Consider the following 19,490-nt stretch of genomic DNA (forward strand, 5'->3'; position numbering starts at 1 on the left):
TGTATGAGGTTCTAAAAGCCCACTGAGCTATGTAGCTCTTTTTCAGAAGCGACCTAGCCACAAATGATAGCTCAAATAAGTGGCTTATCACGTGGACATTTATGGCAGCCAAACACTGTAAACGCGTGTTAATTATAAACGTGTAGGGAAAAACCGGAGGAGGACCCGGAGAAATGTTCTAATGGGGTTCACCACAGGCCATTGTTTATGGGGCAAATTGAACCGTGAGGTTCTTCCGTGTGGCTGGCAATTTTATATAAAAGCTCATAACGCAACCTCACTCGATAAACATTCCAGCCTGCATCGCATTAATAAAGCACCATGCACGGTGCACATTGTTGATTGCTGGGTATGTACAGCAATCAACTATACATCAGAGAGGTTCGATATTGCCCTTCACATAACTCATTCCTCTCTGCCTCAGAGCCGCCTGATTTATTGTGGCAGGTGCTGGAAGAGGCTCTGAGCGTGGTTGTGAGCCACCCGTGGGTTATAAGTCATGCCTTGGTAAGAAATATTGTACAGTAACGTGTTTCCATACGGGTAGTATTGAATGACTCTTCCATTCATGCGACTTTTATGAGACCTTTGGTGTTATTTGAGGACGGCGATTGATATGAATATGAGGCCAGCCAGAAAATTATACTGGGCCGATTGGTTTTTACTGTAAATTATATCATTTCACTCTCTTTGCGCATTAAACAGATAGGCTTCTTCGATGTCTTACAATGAGTAAGAAGAAATAATGAAAGCAGCGATTAAATATATACATTTTCCACTATAAATACGTTCATTCAAATATGTACCATGTATACTTGATGAAAGGACTTTGCTGGTGCATATCCGGCAACGTTAGGAGACGAAGTTGAATTCTGGTCCTGAGCACAGCAGTGTGTCCCCGTCCTGTCCTTCTACAACCCCAGTTTACTCTGGGTCAAGATGATGAGCTACTTGAAGAATCATTTTTGAAGGCAGCAATACAAATAGTTGAAGGACAGTGCATTGAGCAAGAGTGATCTCACTGCCTCTCAATGCTGGCAGAGTGGAACACACAGAAATCAGGGAGCTAACAATAAAGCTGTAGGATGCAGACAAGAACCAGGAGTCACTCGAGCTTGGGCCAGCCGTCTCTGGCGCCGGCACCATGCACGCACCTTCACCCTTTCCCGTTCCGACGACGTACGTGTACATCATCAAAACGAAACGGCAAGAAAAACTGAAATAAAAAAGCTCTATCGGTACCTGAGGCTCCCACAAGGCCAGGTGGGAAGGGCGTGTGGTACAGTTTGGCGACAGCTGTTCGAGAGCTGCGGTCGTGTCGCTACAGTTCTCTGCAGTGAGTGCAATGTCTTTAAAAACAACGGCGCTACGCCTCTCTAAATAAAATGAACGCTGAAACGCTTGCGTGTTCCGAGATTCAGAGGTGAACGGGACACTCACCACCCTGCAACTTGCAGACGTCTCAGAACGGGAAAGGTTAAAAGAGCATCAATTTAAGCAATTTTTTTTATTTGTTTTTGGAATAATTGTAATTATTACGTGTTGTTCTACAGCTAACATTTCTGTAATTAACTGGTCTGGCATTACACTGTAATTGAAACGATTTTCAAGATGGGCGAATGGTAAATGTTGTTTTGCAGAGAGACTGATGCAAACAGAAATGAACATGAACGAATATCAAAAAATCTTTCGATAACTTCGAACATTTCATCGAATATTTTTCGGCAAATATCGCGGATGAAGGTGGTGTCATCACTGCCAAATCTCTGCGGGGCAAGGGAAAAAACTTTGATAAAACATGACAGTTCCTTATTGAGATTGCCAAGGTAACTGTAATTATAATTTCAAATTAGTTTCCAACAGGTGCTAAAAACTAATAACCATGCCGAGGCTGGTGGAATACAAAAATAAACCCCCTTCACTAAAACTAAATATATGCAGTAATTGCAGAAGCATAAAAAAAATATTCACACATTATGTTGAGTTCAGAACTATTTGGGAACATTATTTGAAAATATAAATGAAGATGTTAGTGCTTATGGGATTTCGATTAACTGAACGCGTCCACAGGAAAGTACGGCAGAATAACTGCTGCATGCCCAGGGGCAGAGTTTATTGTAAATATAATAAAACCCTGAAACAGGGTTGGCAGGGTCATTTTAATTATAAATATTGAAATGGAAGGCAAGAAACAACCAACCCACAGCATTAACATGAAATGACCTCGACGTCGACCGAGTGTGGGCGCGCATAGCGCCGCTGGTGACCCACTTGGTGAAGTTGGCGAGGTTCTGGACGACCTTGGCAATGAGCGTGAGGGTGCGCGCCGTGCGCTCGTCGGGGTACTCCTGGCTCAGCCCGAAGAGGCTGGGGGACATGATGGCCGGGCACAGGAAGCGCAGGAAGAGCGACGCGCTGATGAGCCGCTCGCTGATCTCCGCTCGGCCCCGCGCCTCGCACAGCCTCCTCCACGACGAGAAGACGTCCCGCAGCTCGGCGGGGAACACGCTGCACCGCGCGCACAGAGACAAAGGTCCCCCGTAGAGCCTTCACAGTTTGTCGGGGCAAGTGCTGTGAGCGAGTTGCACCTATGAAGGCCCGAGATGGCACACGAGGAGGTGGGTGGCCAGCACCACGCCGGGCTGCCTTTGTCTCTCCAGTGGAAATTTTTTTACACACCGCACCAGGTATTCATTTGAATCAGAATGTTTGTTGAGACTGGAAGAATCCGATGAGCTATGAAACTCTTTTTCATAGATATCCAGTACCGGCAGGTCAGAAAGGATTGTCACTGATGTGGCCGTGAGCAGGAATCGAACTTGGGTTGCCGGGTTTGTAGCGCAGCACGTTAACCGCTACCCTACCACACACACATCGGGCAAGAGTATTCGTGAACACCGAACTCTGCACCGCACACAGTGAGAGGACACACGCCACGACAGCACAATAATCACGATACATTTCAAACCGGACAATCATAACATGTTACCTGGATGTTATTATACATTGGACACTGTGGTGTGGCCATGTTAAATTTCTGCACCCACCTTCGATTGGCACGGTTGGCTACCTTATGGTGAAAAATCATTTAAACAGAGCCTACATACACATGCGCAACGACCCGGCACAACGGCACGATGCCCCACTGCTCGATTCCACCACCTGGCTGGGCATCGTGTCGGCTTCACGGCCAGGCCCGGCGGCGCCATGGGTGGGAGCACGAGACTCAGAACTCCGCTTGGGCTTCGACTTAGCCCATCGTCCCCTCCGGGGCACGACAACGAGGTTGGGTCCTCATTATAAGAACGTGGGAATTTCCATCGCCGGCTCAGGGCCCAAACAATGAAGACGAGCGCTACCCCACGGTCATGCAAGCGTGGAGACTTTGGCCTGACCGACTTGTCCATCGGTTGCTTGGAACCAATTCTCATTGGCATGCGGGAGGCATGTCGAGCTGTCGGGGAGATTGACATTCCGCATGCACCCGTGCCTCGTTGGTATTTGGTGTTTATTTATTTGGATTCACTGAGTACCCAAACGAGAGGTAGCCAAAATAAGGCCCCTCACTCCCTTGTTGTATCCTGCCTCTGTTGAAGAACATTGCCAAATCTCATTCACTGCCACGGTTTCGAGCTCTCTCTCTCTCGATTACCGATTGCCTTGCGTTATAGGGTCCATAATGCTTCTGCATACTTTCATATCGCATGATCGCTCTTCTACACATCACGGTAAAGTGTGGCTACTCCCACTTCCTCCAAGATGTCCAATCAGCAGGAAAGTATCGGCCAACTAACCTCTAGGAGGGGCTCTCTCAAACGATCCCTCTCGTGGAGGCCCTTCTGCCAGCGGTGGCGTGAGCGAACTATTGCAGGGCTGCGCCTTCACCTACTGTAAAAATGTAATCCCTTTATTAAGTCGCCATTTATGTTTCCGCCAAATGTTTTAAAAAAGCCAAGAGCGTGCATGAAATGTGTGCGGGGTTGGTGCCTAGATCTGACTGCTGTGCAAATCACATGGGCCATTCGCCTTGCAGGCATTTACTCATGATGGTGCACGTGTTAAACATGGTTTGCTGTAGATTGAACGCGAACATTTGCAGTAAAACCGTACTCGGCCCAGAATGGAAATAACCATTCGGAATTAACGGCTGCGATGAGACGCTAACGGTCACTGGCTCATGAGTTCACATGCAAGTATCAAAAAGCCCGTGTGAAAATTAATAACGCAACAATTGACTAGAAAACGGTGAAAGTTTGTCGTTATTAACTGCCTTTGCAAAGCAATCGTCACCGAGTGTGGGTCCCTTGCTATGCATCTCTTCATCGTGATGCAGTGATGTGTTTGGGTGTCCTGTTAGCCCACCTGTGACATTAGCACATCACTTGCAACGATTGAAAAGTGCCGAATCCATCAACAGCTATGACCTACCCACTGCTGGATGAAGGTTTCCCCACAAAATCTCCATCCCGCATGGTGCCACGACGTCGGAATCGATCTCCCAGAACTCGTGGCTCTATCTCCCCGGTGGCCGTCCTCTTTAGTGTGCGCTCCCCTCTCTAGGCTGCCGCTCCATCGCCCGTCCCATCTCTCACTCTTATCTTAACGAAATTTACATAGCGCCTCGACCATAGGCGCTTTACAGAAAATTAACAAACGGTACAGAGTGTTAATGTAAAGGTGGCGATGAGGTGAATGAAATATGATGAGAGGAAGCAATGGGCTAATGTATAATCTGTGATGCGTGAATTCGATAAGAGCAAAACTGATGGAGTAAACAATGATGAATGGATTGAATGAATGGGGAATGATTGAAAGCCGTGTAATGATAACATGAAGGGGGAACAGTAACGGTGGCGGTTGTGAGGGGGAGATTAAGGGGTTGTGGGGTGAGCAAGGGAAAATAAGTGAGGAGCGGAAACTTGTGAACGAAGGCGACTGCTTAATGTGGAGGGAGAAGTTTGTTCCAGTGAAGGGGGGGGGGGGGCAAGAAGAAAACACGAGTGGAAGCGTGGATTGAGCGCAAGGAGGAGGACGAACAGAGAGAGACTGCAAAGATTGAGAACGTGATGCATCCTGGGTGTTACTCCCTCTCTTCGCTGTCACTCCATCGCCCGGCTCATCTCCCACTCACTATACCTCCTCCCCGCAATGCGTCCCTGCCCAAGCCTGCTTCTTTCTCTCAGCGTTCAACAGGATGCCTCTAATTCGTGTTTGTGCTCCCATCCATTGATTCCTCCTCCTGTCTCTCAGCATGCATGTCTCCGCGCTTATTTGGGTAATTTCCCCATTGCCTTCAATTTTCTTGTTTCATCGTTTACACGCCAGCTTCTATGCACGTATTGTGAGCCTTAATAATGAACGTGCATTGCTAAAACTATGCTTGTTTACCCACAAAAGCCTCACAGAGTCTCAACACTCCGTTTCAGGAGGGTCCTGTCATGTTTTCGCAGTAGGAGGCAATGTTGCCGTATATATATGAAATCCCAATTGATTGGTAATACTTTTACATTGCAATGTTTGGGCGTTAGCAGTTACTCTGTATGAAGTTTTTTGTTGTTGTTGTTTAGCTCTGAGAGGAAACTGGAGAACGTGGAGCAATTCCAAGCACAACAAGGGGAGCACATGCAAGTTCCACACAGGCTGAATCGATGCATCGTTACAACAGATTGTAAATGTTGTAGATTTGCTCTCGAACACACCCGGTGTGCTGTACTAGTAGTCAAGTGGCATGTTCTGTTTACATGGCAAACCTTACTAATTAGCTGTGTCGGGTGGTGGCGAGTTTAACCACACATTTATACATGCGATCTAACCCAAAAACCTATATTCTGGATATTGGTCGCGGAAGCCTACGTGTTAAACTGACAATGAATGCCCTACTATCTCTGCATCTCCAAGATCCTCGCTTGCATTGTTATGAGCTGCACTCCCTTGCACAGCTGCAGATCCAAACCACTGGCAAATCGCTGGGAATTCAATCCCAGTGTAATGGCATCTACAGGGATATCCAATTTCTTTCAATCGTCTATTTTATTAAGATGAATAATAAAAAACACTCTTGTTCATTTATGGTTGTGTTCAAATGGGCAAACGCGGAATGTCCTGCTCTAAATTGCACTGCCAAAAGGGCAATGATAGCAGCCATTGCAGCCTCCTTCACACTTGAACAATGGTCTCCTGCTGTCAGCTGAAAATTGTCTTTGCACTTCCAGTAAAGTAAATAAATGTATTCCTTTGGAGCCTTTCATCATTTCAGACAACCCATTTTTATCTTCTGCCGGTGGTTGTGGCCATTCGCCAGAATACGTGTGATACTGAACACACGACTTCAATTAATAACTTGCATGTGTATTGAGCACATTGTGGAACAACTCTTTATAAAACGGTAATAGCTCTAGCATGATGCTCGCATCTGCTTCATTGTGCATTGCTGTTGTGCATTATTTTTTTTATTTAACTCTCAGTGTGCTGCAGAACATGAGAGAATTGGGCTACGTCCCCAAGCGATGTGCAACTTCAGCGACGTGCTGTTGTCTGTACCTATTCTGATCCTTCACTGGGTTGTTGACACGTCACAGACGACAGTCTGAGTTTGCGTCGTTGTAAATAAACAAGTCCAAAAATCTGTCATCCAATAATTCGCAAATCCAAGCACTTTGCAACGCCCTCACGGTTAGCGTCAACGTTTAAGTAATCGGCAGGGGATGAAAATCTCACACATCCAAGAAGTTTCCACAGATTTTTTGATGGCGGCTAAAAAAAACTCCCTAAAATCCGCAATTTTTCTGGCGCGGACGTTTGGAGTGATTTTCGCGGTGTGCCACGGATTACAGGGTCCACGACATTCATCGTGGAGTGTTGGTGCTCGACTGTACAGTAGACACAAGAGGTTAAATGCCTCCACACTCAAGTGTGCTTGGGACTTTGAGCCAGCCAGCAATGGACATTCCACATTGTCACGGAGAAGAAGCTATGAGTAGAAGCTCTTTTATACGTGTATACATTTCACAGTTATGAGTTGTGCAGGTTGTCCAAAGCTCCAATCACATTGCATCTTAGAATTAACAATCTGCTTCTGTGAAATAGCAAATTTTCTCAAGAGCAATTACCGAAACAAAAACAATTTCATTTCCACTCATTTGGCACTGATGAGAAAACATCAAATAAAACTGCTTTGTATTTTTTTACTGCAATAATAGATGTTGCTTTTAATTCCAAGGGCAAGCACTTGTTTCATTAGCTGCAATAAAAATGTAGACTGCTGCTGCTGCTGCTGGCTGGGAGGTGCTCTCAGTGTTGTGAGTCGAGGCTGTTGCTCTATGTACGTTGAATTTCTTTCGCACAGTACGCAAGCCAACCATACTAATCGGAGGTGCGGGGGAAGGACAACAAACTAAACACAAAAATTACTTTAAATGATGGATCTTGCTCTAATACTGCCCTCCCTCCATTAAACATGCAATAGATTAGGTCATTGTTGGGGGTTATTAAGGTATTGGCTTTGGTTAGCTCACTACAATAACAGAATAATGCATACAACCATAAACAAAGTGAGAAAAAACCGAGCCAGAGTGTGAACAAGAATATCTGGTTGAGATTGAAAAGATGTCAACATTCTATTTAACATCAATACAGTATATTCTATTTTGTACCCTGTTATGGTTATAGATACAGCAATAATTGTCGTTTCAATGCACAAGAATTGTCATCTGTTTTTCCTCGAACTGGTGTGACGCTCGTGCGGGTGTGCGCAATATGTGTGTTGAGACGTCGTAGGGGTGATAGCTCGGTAACCACTCACACAGCAGCTTGGGGCTAGCGGTGATCTCACAGTCACCACTCACACAGCAGCTTGGCTAGCGGTGATAGCTCGGTAACCACTCACACAGCAGCTTGGGGCTAGCGGTGATCTCACAGTCACCACGCACACAGCAGCTTGGCTAGCGGTGATCTCACAGTCACCACTCACACAACAGCTTGGCTAGCGGTGATAGCTCGGTAACCACTCACACAGCAGCTTGGGGCTAGCGGTGATCTCACAGTCACCACTCACACAGCAGCTTGACTAGTGGTGATCTCACAGTCACCACTCACACAGCAGCTTGGGGCTAGCGGTGATCTCACAGTCACCACTCACACAGCAGCTTGGGGCTAGCGGTGATCTCACAGTCACCACTCACACAGCAGCTTGGGGCTAGCGGTGATCTCACAGTCACCACTCACACAACAGCTTGGCGCTAGCGGTGATCTCACAGTCACCACTCACACAGCAGCTTGGGGCTAGCGGTGATCTCACAGTCACCACTCACACAGCAGCTCGGCAAGCGCAGCGGCTGGCGTGCTGCACTATGATCTCCGCCCACCCGAGTAAAAATTCCGGCCGCCGCAGCATCAGCGATGAGTGATATCCGAACCAACCTCGCCGCTTTCGCGACCAATATTATCCATAATAAAGGTGTTTTGGGTGAGATCACGTGAATATAAATGTGTCGAAACGTCGTACTGAAATTGTAAATGTTGTGGGTTCACTCTCCGACACACCGGTGGTGCTGAACTAGTAACTAATTAGCACGTTTTGTTTACCTGATAAACATTACAAATAGGCTGTGTTGGGTGGTTGTGGGTTTAATGTCACATTTATATTCACGCGATCTTACCCAGCTGTATTATTATCATGAATTGCAGTGGTTTACAGAGTGATTAACACGGTGGATAGAGCACTGCACAATCTGCCCAATAAACTATATTTAATTCTCACTGTATTTAATTCCATTGGGTTGGTAATTGGTTATTCTGTATAATTTAGCCTGGGTTTCTCACAGCTCGACGCAGCCTAAACGAGCTCCCAATGCAATAAGTTAGCAGAAGTACCGAGGGAGACAAAGGCAGCGGGTAAGATGCAGACACAGTGCTGGCAATACTGCTGTGTCAACCTTAATAAGAGGCTCAATAACATAACTAGCCCTGACAGCTCATAACGCTAAACGTGGAAAGGTAGTCTTTCATCTCGATCCCAGTCTGTGCTTGGGCAGACATATACACTAAATATGCATAAGTATCAGGCTATATAAATCCTTCAATGGTCCCATGTGTAAATGTGTTCCTATATAAATAACTCTGTGTTTATACGCAACTTTGAACATTCATTGCATGTGTGTGTGCGTATATACCACGCAGGCTTCTGCGTGGGGGCCAGTGCCATGCATGCGCCCTGCGTGCCGGCGAGCAGCGCGCACAGCTCTCCGACATATTTGCGCGCTGCCACGTGCCGCTCAGCATGGAGAAGCTCCCCAGCGTGTGGAGCGAAACTTCGGACGTCGCGCCGAACAAACAAACACGCGGTACGAGTGGAAAGCACGGCAGGGGGAGCCACGTCGCACACCCGCGGAAACGTGGTACGCTGGGTCTGTCTCCAGACGCCGTACGCTACGCCACAGCCTCTGACGATTCCTCGTGCCAGCGACTGGTCGTGTGGTGGAGAAAGATGTTCGTGTGGTGGAGAGGGATGGTTGGGTGCTGGAGAGGGATGGTCGTGTGGTGGAGAGGGATGGCTGGGTGCTGGAGAGGGATGGTCGTGTGGTGGAGAGGGATGGCGAGCGTGCGTGTCTGGTACCAGCAGGAGGAGAGGATCTTGCAGAAGGCCAGCTCACAGCACATGCGCAGGTTGTTGCGGTGGTCAGCCAGCTCTGCGGATGAGCACTTGCTCAGCTCCACCTCGCAGTTCTCGTCAGAGTCGTAGAGCGCTCGCACGAACTCGCCTTCAACGACAAAAGCACGGGCACGCACGCAGCACGGCGCGCAACTTTAGCCCGGAGGCGACGTCGCGTCTTTGAAGGGGAACTGCTGCTCTCGCAGATTTTTTATTTTTTTTGACCTTCAAAAACAGAGCCAACTTACGTAGCGCACATTGCTTATCTCCGGGAGGGGGAAAAGTGCTGGGAGTCGTGTTGAGAGAAGAGGTTAATATTAGCTTGGCTTTAAATTTTCACTCTTTTTGCAGCGTCAGCTACATTTGCACAAAACATCAGAAGCATTGTGGTGTGCTTTGAAACTAGTGCCCTCATACATACGTACATATATATGTACTTGATTATCGCTCGGGGACTTGGGCTTGTTCAATTCAAATGATATAATGCTGACTGCACCAATTATGAATTCTCGATTATCCTTCCAGACAGATGATAGCAAGGCCGTGAGCAATGGAGTTGATAAGCACAAGTCAGTTTCAACGTCTACGAACTCGGCAGAAGCTAAAAATAATGTACAATTAAAAATGAGAAATAGCTAAAAACACTTTCCGTCTCGGAATAAGCTTGGGACATTTTTCCATTTGCTGTGCAAGCAACAGAAAACGCCGAATGTAAGATATGCCTGCTATATTGTAAATGGCACCATATTGCCTAAACAGACGAGTGTCTTCTAACCTCCTAAATCCAAATGTGTGTCCTGGTGACTTGATGCAAATTGCTCCCTGCTGCCAAGAGGGATGCAATCTTCCTTGCCACTAACGAAGATGGTTTTTGACAGGAGGGTCGAATCCTGTCTTGTACGCGGACAAGTGAACCGATAACTCTCAGAAGCAACAGAAACATAATTTGAACACTCATTTCTTTCGAATATCTTCTTGTGCTTTGTTTGGTATCTTCCCCTGCACCTCTGATTAGCACGGTCGGCTAGGTACGCTGCGAAAGAAGTTTCATCATACATAGATACATCTTCACCCCTATTACATGTAGACGAACGAGAAAAACGCCTTCTCGCCTGAGCTACGCACATTTTGCATTATCCGCGTTTTTGTTCATCCCTGCGAGCCCACGATTATCCCGGACAACTGAGAGTTGAATGTTTACGGCAACTACGGCGAGTCTCGCGTAACGACTCCCCCGGTAGGCTGGGAGCGGAAGAGCAGGCACAGACGGCGGGCGGTGACGACTGAGGGCTCGAACATACCGAGGGCGTCGTGCAGGTACCACTGGCCCACCATCTTGAGGTACTCCTCGATGGCCTTGGTGGCGAGTGTGTTCTCCCGGAAGAGAAGGTGCTCGTTCTCGCTGCACCGCGTCACCTCCGCGATCACCAGCTCCGCCAGAAACTCCTGCGCGCACCGCACGGCACGGCACAAGCGCACAAGCGTTACGCCTTGGTGGGGGTGTGGGGCGGGAAGGAGGGGGGGCGCGTGGCGGCGTGTGAATTCAGCTCGAGGGCAATATCACTGTTGGGAGCCCGACGGATTTACGCCTGCACCTCGGGACAATGTTAACTACCGTGCCTGGTATACAGGATCCATATTCTTTGGTTCTTTCCGTAAAGTCACGTAGGTGAAAAAAAAAAATCACGACGTTTCGATTGCAACACAAGCAATCAGGTGTGACAACCACAATGTAAAAATGTTATTGCTGTGGTTGTCACACCTGATGATGATTGCTTGTGTTGCAAAGGTATTTATTTTTATTTTACTTTTTCATCTACGTGACTTTACCGAAAGAACCAAAGAATATGGATCCTTGCAGTCACGAAAAATTCGAATCTAGAATGATATACAGGAGGTCGTGGGTTCGATCCCGACCCCGATGCCTGCTGCATATTTGGGGTTGGCGTGTCTCTCTCCCTGTGGTCGCGTAGATTTTTCTCCGACTCCTCCGGTTTTTCCCTCCACATCTTGAATCAACGTGAGTTTAGAGTGTTTGGCTGCTGTAAATTTCCATGTGATAAGCCACTTCGTTCCGCTATCATTTGTGGCCATGTCGCTTATGAAAAAGAGCTATATAGCTCCGTGGGCTTTACCTGGTAAAAAATAAAAATTGTTTAGTTTATTATAGGTAATACAGTCGAAGCTGCATATAAGCACACCCAATATAAACACAGTTCCGGTGGAAGCAACACATCCTTACATTACATTGGTGGGGTGTAGGCGAAATAAACTTACAATACAAGCATACTCCCGATATAAGCACACTTGGCATTGTTCCCAAGGTGTGCTTACATCAGGATTTTACTGTAACGACGTGGTGGAATGGTATCGCACTGATTAGTACTTGATGCTCATTACCCAGGAAAGCAACACTCGTTTACTGGCAGGTCCTGATAGGTTTTCGCAGCTGCCGGCGATGTTGCTGCTGCTGCTATGTCTAATCTCAACCAAGTTAATTTCAGATAATCTGTGTAAAACTATTAAACCAAAGTTTTTTTTACTTTACAAAATAAGAGCCCTACGGAGCTATATAGCTTTTTTTCAGAAGCGACTTAGCCCAAATACTCTAAATGCATGTTTCTAAATGTGGAGAGAAAAACAGGAGGAAAAACCCTCAACCACAGGGAGAACATGCCACCTACAAATATACAGGCCTCAGGGTCGTGGTCGAATCCATGCACTCCTACATATAAGGTGAGGTAGTTAACATCTCGCCACCGTGACACCCAATGGGATGTTTGGCCAAAGCCAGTTATTTTGTATGGGTAAAAATTCGTTTGAGCTATGGGAGGAAACCAGAGAACGCGGAGGAATCCCACGCAAAACAGAGCGGGAACATACAAACTCCACGCAAAAGTTACGAATCAAACCCAGGCCCATCTTGCTGTGAGGCTCAAGTGTTACAACTTGTCTAACCCTGTGCTGCCATCAATCTCAGCACGTTGCACCCAACACGAATTCTGGATCACAGGCATTGCTGACACAACACTCTACAATTAGAACGATCAACGGTGCTCACTGACAACCCTGATGATGAAGATGATATTATTTAACATTCAGGGCAGCATGGCATCTAAAGTTAGTGGTGGAACAGGGGAAAGGGGAGCAATTGTTTTTATTTAAATCCAAGTACATTACACATGCATCGGTTCTCCGAACGCAACACGCTCGGTTGTGCTTGGTGCACCCCGCGTGAGAAATAACAATCACACACGTGTACACACGGAGTGGGTACACACACACACACGACGTGGTAGTGCTGCAAGAAAATGTAATCTGGTAGGTCAGCGAAAATATAACCCAATGAGTCTCATTGTGAGATAGGGTATTGAATTTCAATAGCATTAGGAATGTGTGAATTTTGCCCAAGACATCAGAATGCTTCACAGCAAAAGAAAAACGATCAAAATTCCAATGAACAAAAATCACCCTGAATGCACCCGATCTCATCAAATCTTGGAATCTATGCAGGGTCAAGCCTAATTTGTAACCGAATGGGACACTGCTCGCGAATGACAGGTTCTGTAGGGTTCGGACTGCAAGGTGGCCAGGAGGTAACACTATAGAAAGAGATTCTTGAAATCTACCTATGAGATTAGAATGTTACACGCTCGCTTGTGTGGGTTCTCTCCGGGTACTCCGGTTTCCCGCCACATGCCAAGCACTCCGATGCATCGTAAAAATCACAAGAGATGGCGGTGGCTGGGGAAGGCCTTCGTCTAGCAGTGGATTGATGAAAAGTCAGAATAGGTTTCACCCTTTCTGGTAATAAAGCAGGAGGTGTTAAGATGTTCAAACACCAAATAGATAGATAGCTATTACAAGGGATCAAGTTGGAATTAATGGCATCAAGTCTGCCATTAATGCATTAATGCAGCCTTGATGCCTTGAAAAAGGTACAATATATGTGGTGTTTGAATATCTTCACACCTCCTGTTTGATTGCCAGGAAGGGAAAAGCCCATTCTTATTTTTCATCATTTTGGATACTGGCAAAAAAAAGGTACCGTAGATATAGCAGCGGATAGATCGTGGCTGTTGATGATGCCACGCGTTCACTATTGTAACTGGCCAAGCATCCCAAGCGAACCCTCCTTGAAAGAGTCTTGAGACTCACGTAAGCTTTCCTGAGTAACTTATTTAATTAGTAATATTACAACAAATAAGATAAGTATCCACGATCTAGGCACATAAAACTACATATGCCTTCATTATCAGGTCTCGAGAGAAACGCCAAAAGGCCCAATTAACGTCGTGCATCTAAACAATGTCTAGTTCTCCGAATGCACTAATGCAGAGCTGTGCATTTTGTACGGTTAATCGAGGATGTTTGGGGCCCGTTGCAAAGGATACAGAGTTGAATTTATTTTGTGCTTAAATACAATTGCTTCTCAAGAGGCTTTTACAAAGGCCGCAGAAATAATCACAGCTTCAGTGGGGCAACGGTGCGAGGAGAGCGCGGACGTAACGATGCAATGGAAGAGGGCCCGGGAGACAGGGACCGAAAAAAGAGGGGGGTGAAACCCCCTCGGGGGACGAAGCGGGAGCAGAATAGTGGAGGGAAAGTACCAACGCACATCGGCCGCCTGCATGTACTTTGATTTCAAGGTTATTCAGTTATACTGCCCCCCGCCCCACCCTTTGTTTAAATGTCCATCCTCTCCCCGACGTGATGTCCACACCGGGTTGTGCGAGTCTTGCACCGTGCTCTAACGTGCCCGCGTTTTATTACGATAAAAGCAACTAAAAAATTTAAACCCAATGCAATAGAAATGGGGGTGGGGAGACAACACGGTGTGGGGGGGGGGAGAATGGAAACACGACAAAGTGCGGGCGAGCTGCAGCGGCCAAACACACCGCCGAGTAGCCATGAAAGTCCTGGTGCATAAGGGAAACTCATTATTTGGTGAAAATTGCATTCTCAATGATGGAGCACACACAACAAATGCTCATTGTGCTTCGCCAAATAATGCCGTGTGCTTAAAAGGAAAAGAAAATAACACTATAGATAATCGGTGACGTGTCGGGCGATGGCCCTTCCTCACAGCGAGAGAGCGATTGTATATTAGCAGGCATTGTTAGTGACGAATGTGTTGTGTTTTTGGTATACGGAGGATCTGATCGTCACTCCCAGTCCACCATCCACAAGGCACGTGGTCCCACCTCGGGAAAATGGCATCTTCTGCATCCGCATACTCAACCTCTCACTGGATGAGAAACAATCCCTGCTTTGATTATGATTTTGAGAGTCAATGGCAACCGGATAACTCGGTGGTCATACTGAGAGGCGTGTGTGCATGAGAAGGAAGCACCGAAAATATTTTTTTATTGAAGTGTGCACATGCTGAAGACGTAGACGCACGGCAGATTAAAGCTCCCTTTGGTGTCCGGCTACTCCCACGGTGGCTAGGAGATGTTAACTACATCGCCTGGTATGCAGGAGGTCATGGGTTTGATCCCGCCCCTAACGCCTGCTGTATATTTGGAGTTTGCGTGTCTCCCCGTGATTGTGTGGATTCTTCTCCGGGTCCTCGGGTTTTAGAATCGACATGCATTGAGTATTTGGCTGCTGTAAATTTTCACGTAATAAGCCACTTCGTTGAGCTCTCATTTGTGGCCAGGTCGCTTCTGGAAAAGAGCTACATAGCTCAGTGGGCCTTTCCTGGCAGAGGCAGGTGATCGAAAAGTCCTCCCCACATGTCAGGGTAAGATATTTGTGAATAATGGATTCTCATGAAATCAACTCCGCACACCGTGGGACCTCAGCGCCACGGACAAGTTCAAAGATGAGTGCATTCAGTGACGTCACTCGCTGCTCTCAATTACTCATGGCTACTGATAGCACAGCAACGCGTGTTCAGATCTCAATTGAATTTTGTACGCATGTCAGGAATGTCAATAATTGCATTTATTTAATGTAGCAGTCACTTCTTGCAGCGTGGCATTATATAGTGTTTCTATACCACGTCACTGAAATCCTACCACAAACACATTTTAAAACTGTTCAAGGGCACTGAGGTTTTGGGGGATGTAATTCAAGTTATGCAGCATCCCGCTAGTCCGAATTCTTTGAGAATAAATTACTTCAGGGACCGGCAACCATTTTCGTTGACTGACTGTCCATTTAAAAAAAAGTTTGCCAACACTACCTAAAAGTAAGAGCACAGAAGGGGCGCCCGTCTTGACAGCACACAAAGAGGCAAGAGGGGTTGAGAGCGAAGCACACACCAGTGATGTGTGTGTGTCATTGTCGGTCAAATGGGGATAGACAGTGCTTGCCAAGTGTAGCTCAAGTGTTGTGCATGTGTTGTGGTCACTTTTGATTTTGCAAACTATGATCGAGATGACACATACAGGTTGGCTGCAAGTTTAAGTTTTATAATTCTACTAATAATAAAATATTCCACCCCTGACAGATTGAGAGGTATTTTTGATGAGTAATATTTTGGATTAATCGGCATGTAATTCATTGTTGAACTCAATTTGTTCATTAACAAAGTGATCAGCACCAATGTCCCTTCACAAGGATTCCATTTTCATAAGTAACGTGACACCCTCTGTGAAATTTCAATTAACTCATGGCAGTATTGTGGATAATTGGAGTGATGTGATTTATTCAAACACTGTAAACGCATTAACTTCCTCAGCCCTTTTTTTTTGTTATGTGTCACAGTTGTCCATAGATGGATTTCTTTATAAATAAACTAAAAATCTAATTTACAAAGACCAAAAACCATGTTAAGAATTCCAAAGTCACGCATTGTAATATTTCAATACTCTGGTTAATTTCATGATATTACTGCTAAATAAATGGGGCTTACAATTTCAATTCCCATTACAATCCACTTTATTAAGCGAAGTGTGCTACTATTGGCCATGGCAGGCCGTACTCTTGCTTTAATATTCAACTAGTCACGATGGTGTCCGTCAAATCCAACATGGTTAAACGTATATTCATTCGGATCTATTTCTTACAGAATGGGTCACGAGAGTTTGTTTGGCTTCAAATGAGCCGAGGACAAAAGCACATTATCCACAGGCACTTGAACACACGTGCAGTATATACATGGAGAAAACACCACGACAGCCATTCACAACAAACACTGCGAAGAGCTGAACAAGGTAGTTATGCCGGCATTTATATTCTTTAATGTGTTTGTACCATATTGCCACCCTATACCCTTCAATGTGCATTCCCCTGTATACCTCCCGGCCCCAGTACCTAAACAGAATTTCCTAATCATTCGACACTCATCTTGTCTCAATGAAGACGATCAACATAACCCATCGTAATAACGAAATGAACTATGATTACAAGACATGAATCTAATTTGCGTAAATACCTTGACTCTCACAAAAAACCAGCTGGCTAGATACATTTAATTTACAAAGGGGCATTGTGCAAGTTCATTTCCACTTGTTTTCAATTCCTTGGCCATTCATGTGAGAAATCAAAGAAAAAATCTGGTGTACACGAGACATTGCTGATCACATGGCACAAAGGAGGTGCTGATTGTTCTCAGTCTCAAAATTAAATTCAATACTTTTGCATGCAAAACATATGAACACGAAAATCATTTGACACATTTGTCACAAAGGCGGTGTTTGTTAAATAAATAAAAATCATCATGAAGGTATTGTCAACCGGTATTGGATGTTTATCCATTTGATGGATGCTGCCATGGTATAATGGTTAGCACCACGGCCTTGTAATTCAGAGGTCACCCGTTTGATCTCCCGGGGAACATTCCTTAATCCCGACCGCCTCTGTCCGCCCAGCAAATATAAATGGGTGCCACCGCAGTTCGTCGATGGGCAGGTCCCAAATGGTGGGGTAAAGTGTGGTCACTCCCACCTCTTCCAGGATACCCTCTCGGGCAGTGGTTCTCAACCCTCTGGCTACTGTGACCCCTCTTGTAGAATTTTGTTTCAACCGAGTACCCCCCCACTCCCCCCTTGAGAAATAAATGTATAAATAAAGGACATCGATATTTTAACCGACTAGCTAGTACTGCAAGCGACTACAAAAAACATCCAACGGGCGCTCTGCACGCGTGGTTACTCTTGTAAACCACATTGTTTATGATCACCGAGTTTATAAAGGTATTTTATGTCGCTCGAGGTTACCACGTGGATTTACACGTTGTCCTAGTTATTTAAAATTGGCAGATTCATACATGATTATTCACCAATAACTCTCATGTATGATATAATTTTGCGTACCCCCGGTTGAGAACCACTGCTCTAGAGAGGCTCTGGAGAGCTCCCTCCAGTGGAAGTCCTTCCACCAGCAGTTGCACCAGCAAGCAGTTAAAGGCTGCGCCTTTACCTTTAACATTGCCCGGTGCGTTGTTTACGATGCTCTTTGAATTAATACATATGAAATGCCATAAAAATGGCAAGAGATGAAACGAACCTCACGGCAACGCAGTTAAAGAATCCTTGGAGAATGCCCTGATGTGAACTTCAGCCTCGAAAAGACTAAAATCTCTGTGTTGCTGCTTAAATCCAATAGATCCAAGTTACGGTCACGATTTTCCATTGCCGAGAGATATTTAAGTTAGAATTTAATGAGCACATTCCTCGGAAAGCATGACAGATGCTTCAGCATTCACCACAACGCTTCCTCAGAGAACACAACACAACGTTCTTGTTTAATGTCGTGTCCATGAGCAACTATTCCACTGCAATGTTGGTCCTCATCAGAGTAATGTTCATGACCGTGTTGTTATTTCTCTGATGGATGTCTGTGGCTGAATATTAATAAATAAATAAGCACAACTAATTAGACAAGACTAGTTACTATATTTACCCAACGTGGAAAATGCTTACGCTTATTCTTTTTCACACCACTGTATGCTCTCAATTGCATATATAATCTATAAATACGTGTGCATAATAGATACGATATTGAAATAAAGTGCATTCCTGTCTAGACATAGAATGTAAGTGGCCTTGCCAAAAGATCCCGAATCCTGAAAAAATACCTCCAAACTATACAATTGTGATTACACAAATCGTGCTAGCTAGGCCGCTAGCACGATTTGTCGGATGGGCTAAGCCATGAGCCTGCCCCTTCCTACAGAGGCCCTTTCTGGGCTGACCCAGTAGCTATCTGTGCTCCTGAGCACGCGTTCATCATGCGCCGCCGTGCACTTTCACCTCGGCTGACCCTGGAACTAGTTACAATGCCACGGGGCCAGCACGGTTCAGGGAAAAAAAACATAGGCAAGGAGAGTGAGGAAGGGGACGCAGGGAGAAAAGGAACCAAAGAGATGTTGTGAGAAACAGACACAGAAATACATTGGTGAGGCAAAGATACAAGGATACATACCCAGAGCCAGACAGAGAGCGACAGAGAGACACATAGAGAGAGGCAGAATGAGATAGAGTGATCCCGAGACGCGGTGAGAGATGGAGAAAGTTGAGGTGAGGCATGGAGAAAAAAACTACTGCACTTGCAATCTTAGAGGAGGCAGTGCCTTGGGCTAAAACCTGCGTCAATGGGGGCACTTGCCCAGGCTTCATAATAGACTGCAGCACCACGCACACTCTTTTTGCAAAAGCATTTTGTTAAAAAGTCTGAGATGCCCATTTTTCTCTATAGGATGACAGAAAAGGATTAGGTTAAGCCAGTGTTCCTAATGCATGGCCGATGCATCTCAATCACAGCCACAGGGATCTCATACCAATCAATAATGTATGCCAAGGCTCATTTGGCTTTTGCCAGACTGTCCCAGTCTGAGCTCTAGTGGCGTTACAAAAAAAAATGCAAGGAGAAAAAAAAGCCTGCTATAGAA

The 19,490-nt window shown here is 45.8% G+C and overlaps 1 protein-coding gene across 6 annotated transcripts in view; it reads right to left on the minus strand.

Moving 5' to 3' along the window:
* The window catches only part of LOC144724456 (ras GTPase-activating protein nGAP-like), a 589,022-nt gene that overhangs the window by 22,462 nt on the left and 547,070 nt on the right, over positions 1-19,490 (minus strand). For all 6 annotated transcript variants that reach the window (XM_078603594.1, XM_078603592.1, XM_078603590.1 and 3 more), the window contains 3 exons: positions 10,951-11,095; positions 9,614-9,758; positions 2,272-2,508 (listed from right to left, as the gene is read on the minus strand). In XM_078603594.1, coding sequence (XP_078459720.1) covers positions 2,272-2,508; positions 9,614-9,758; positions 10,951-11,095 — 527 coding nt within the window. The remainder of the gene's footprint in view (positions 1-2,271; positions 2,509-9,613; positions 9,759-10,950; positions 11,096-19,490) is intronic.

This window comes from Lampetra planeri, chromosome 20 (assembly GCF_965212315.1).
Source record: "Lampetra planeri chromosome 20, kcLamPlan1.2.h2, whole genome shotgun sequence".
Lineage (NCBI taxonomy): Eukaryota > Metazoa > Chordata > Hyperoartia > Petromyzontiformes > Petromyzontidae > Lampetra > Lampetra planeri.